This window comes from Etheostoma spectabile, chromosome 13, assembly GCF_008692095.1.
Source record: "Etheostoma spectabile isolate EspeVRDwgs_2016 chromosome 13, UIUC_Espe_1.0, whole genome shotgun sequence".
NCBI classification, from domain to species: domain Eukaryota; kingdom Metazoa; phylum Chordata; class Actinopteri; order Perciformes; family Percidae; genus Etheostoma; species Etheostoma spectabile.
Genome location: NC_045745.1, coordinates 4,806,429 through 4,809,173, shown reverse-complemented (window position 1 = coordinate 4,809,173; position 2,745 = coordinate 4,806,429). Strand labels below are relative to the sequence as shown.

The 2,745-nt window shown below is 41.4% G+C and overlaps 2 protein-coding genes across 2 annotated transcripts in view; both read left to right on the top strand.

Annotated features, from left to right (window-relative positions):
* The window catches only part of mtmr4 (myotubularin related protein 4), a gene marked incomplete at its 5' end in the record, with an annotated part of 56,879 nt that overhangs the window by 48,490 nt on the left and 5,644 nt on the right, over nucleotides 1–2,745 (top strand).
* Nucleotides 1–2,745, top strand: part of LOC116700069 (carbonic anhydrase 4-like) — a 19,007-nt gene that overhangs the window by 14,228 nt on the left and 2,034 nt on the right. Inside the window, 2 exon segments of the mRNA XM_032532908.1 lie at nucleotides 1,182–1,274; nucleotides 1,369–1,435. Of these exon segments, the coding sequence (XP_032388799.1) occupies nucleotides 1,182–1,274; nucleotides 1,369–1,435 (160 nt within the window).

Below are 2,745 nucleotides of genomic sequence, written 5' to 3'. Positions count from 1 at the left end.
TTTTATTATATGCGCTTTTCCAGTCTTAACAACGCTCAAAGCGCTTTTAATCACAGGAAACATTCACACACATTCATACACTGTGGCCGGGGCTGCCGTACAAGGTGCCACCTGCTCATCAGATAAACATTCACACACATTCACACTCGATGCGCAGCCCGGGGGAAACTGGGGTTCAGTGTCTTGCCCAAGGCACTTCGACAATGACTGCAGAGGCGGGGGGATCGACCACCAACCTTCCAATTGGAGGCAACCGCTCTACCACTGAGCCACAGCCGCCCCATATAAGTCTGGTAATATAATATTGCAACAAACTTCATGAGAAGTCAATAATAAATTCATCCTACTAACAAATCTGTGTTGTACCAAGCCTGGTGATCTTATCCACTGTGCAACAGAAACTCCACTGTCTAAAAAAAAGAAGTTATTGACCACTCATTCCACTGGGTGACACATTATTTACTACAATGAACACCCGTGTGGTTTTAGATAGTATATACTTAGTGATCCCAAAGGGGAAATTCAAGGTCCCCGTAGCTACATATACACAACACCCTACCATACATTATAAACAGGATGATAAAAGTAGCACAATAAAAAAAAAGTATAGGGTGTAGTATGCTGAGCAGTTGTTAAGACTGGAAAAGCGCTATATAAATACAGCACATTTACATTTATCCTTTTTAAATGGTCAGAAATACTGATTTGGCATTTCATTTTGTGGTTACACTGATTTATTCTGTGACTTTGTTCGTTGATCGAAACATAGGGGTAGACATCACCTGTTCTGTGTTATTGTTTGGATATATGATGCAGAAGACGTTATTTGGTTATGGCGGAAGTAAAAAGGCCGCCATGAGGCATTTTTGCAATGGTTCCATTTCTGAAAATGTTGAGAGCACTAAACTGTACAAGTGAACTAAATTCCATGCTTAAAAAAATAACTTATCACCTCATATTTGGCACCATTAGGAAAGCTTTTGTTTTTATCAATCACATTTTTGTTAAAGAGCTGATTCACTTGACCTGATATGTTGGGTTCTATGATTAGAGCATGAAATCTACTTTACATAAGTTGCACCATTTGTAAACTGATAACATTGTGACTTTTTATTGGTCCTATCTACAATAAGATTGAACGCACACTGTAAAAAAAAAAAGTGGTAACATTGTCTCAACAGCTGCACATTGTTCACATGAAGCAATATTACACTGATCTGACAACAGCACTAGAAGACCCAGAGGGAGTTGCAGTCCTTGGGTTCTTCTATGAGGTAACCAGTTTAAATCCTTTATTGTTGAAAACAAATGGCTATTACAGAAAGGTCCTTAGACACCGTGCTGAAATGTATATATTTCCTTTGTCAGAGGTCCAACAGAGTCAACCGAAGGTATAAGCCCATCATCAACGCTCTGCCAACCATCACAGTTACAGGTAAGTACTACATATACAGTGGGGCCAAAAAGTATTTAGTCAGCAACTGATTGTGCAATTTCTCCTACTTTGAAAGATGAGGTCTGTAATTTTCATCATAGGTACACTTCAACTATGAGACAAAATGAGAAAAATCCAGGAAATCACATTGTAGAATTTATTTGTAAATTACGGTGGAAAATAAGTATTTGGTCAATAACAAAGTTCAACTCAATACTTTGTAACACAACCTTTGTTGGCAATGACAGAGGTCAGACGTTTCCTCTAAAGCAGTGATGTTTTGGGGCTATCGCTGGGCAATACAGACTTTCAACTCCCTCCAGAAATTTTCTATGCGGTTGAGGTCTGGAGACTGGTTAGGCCACTCCAGGACTTTGAAATGCTTTTTAAACGGAGCCACTCTATTGCCCGAGTAGTGTGTTTGGGATCATTGTCATGCTGAGAGACCTAGCCACGTTCCATCTTCAAGGCTTTCACTGTTGGAAGGAGGTTTTGGCTTGAAATCTCACAATACAAGGCCCCGTTCATTCTTCCCTTAACAAGGATCAGTTTTCCTGTCCCCTTTGCAGAAAAACAGCCCCAAGCATGATGTTTCCACCCCATGCTTCACAGTAGGCATGGTGTTCTTGGGATGCAACTCTGCAGTCTTCTACCTCCAAACACAACGAGTTGAGTTTTTAAACCAAAAAGTTCCATTTTGGTTTCATCTGACCACATAATATTCTCCCAATCCTCTTCTGGATCATCCATATGCTCTCTGACAAACGTCAGACGGGCCTGGACATGTACTGGCTTAAGCAGGGGGACACGCCTGGCACCGCAGGATTTGAGGTCCTCTCTGTGTAGTGTGTTATTGATGGTAGCCTCCGTTACTTTGGTGCCACCTCTCTGCAGGTCATTCATCAGGTCCGTCCGTGTAGTTTTGGGATTTTTGCTCATCGTTGTCATGATCATTTTGACCCCACGGGATGAGATCTTGCATTCAGCCCCAGATCAAGGGAGATTATTTAATGGTCTTGTATGTCTTCCATTTTCTTATAATTTCTCCCACAGTTGATTTATTTACACCAACCTGCTCGCCTATTGTAGATTCACTCCTCCTAGCCTGGAGCAGGTCTACAGTTTAATTCCTGGTGTCCTTCGACAGCTCTTTGATCTTGGCCATGGTTGAGTTTAGAGTCTGACTGTTTGAGGCTGTGGACAGGTGTCTTTTAAACAGATAACGAGTTAAAATGGGTCCCATTAATACCGGTAACGAGTGGAGGACAGGCAAGCTTCTTAAAGAAGAAGTTACAGGTCTGTGAGAGCCA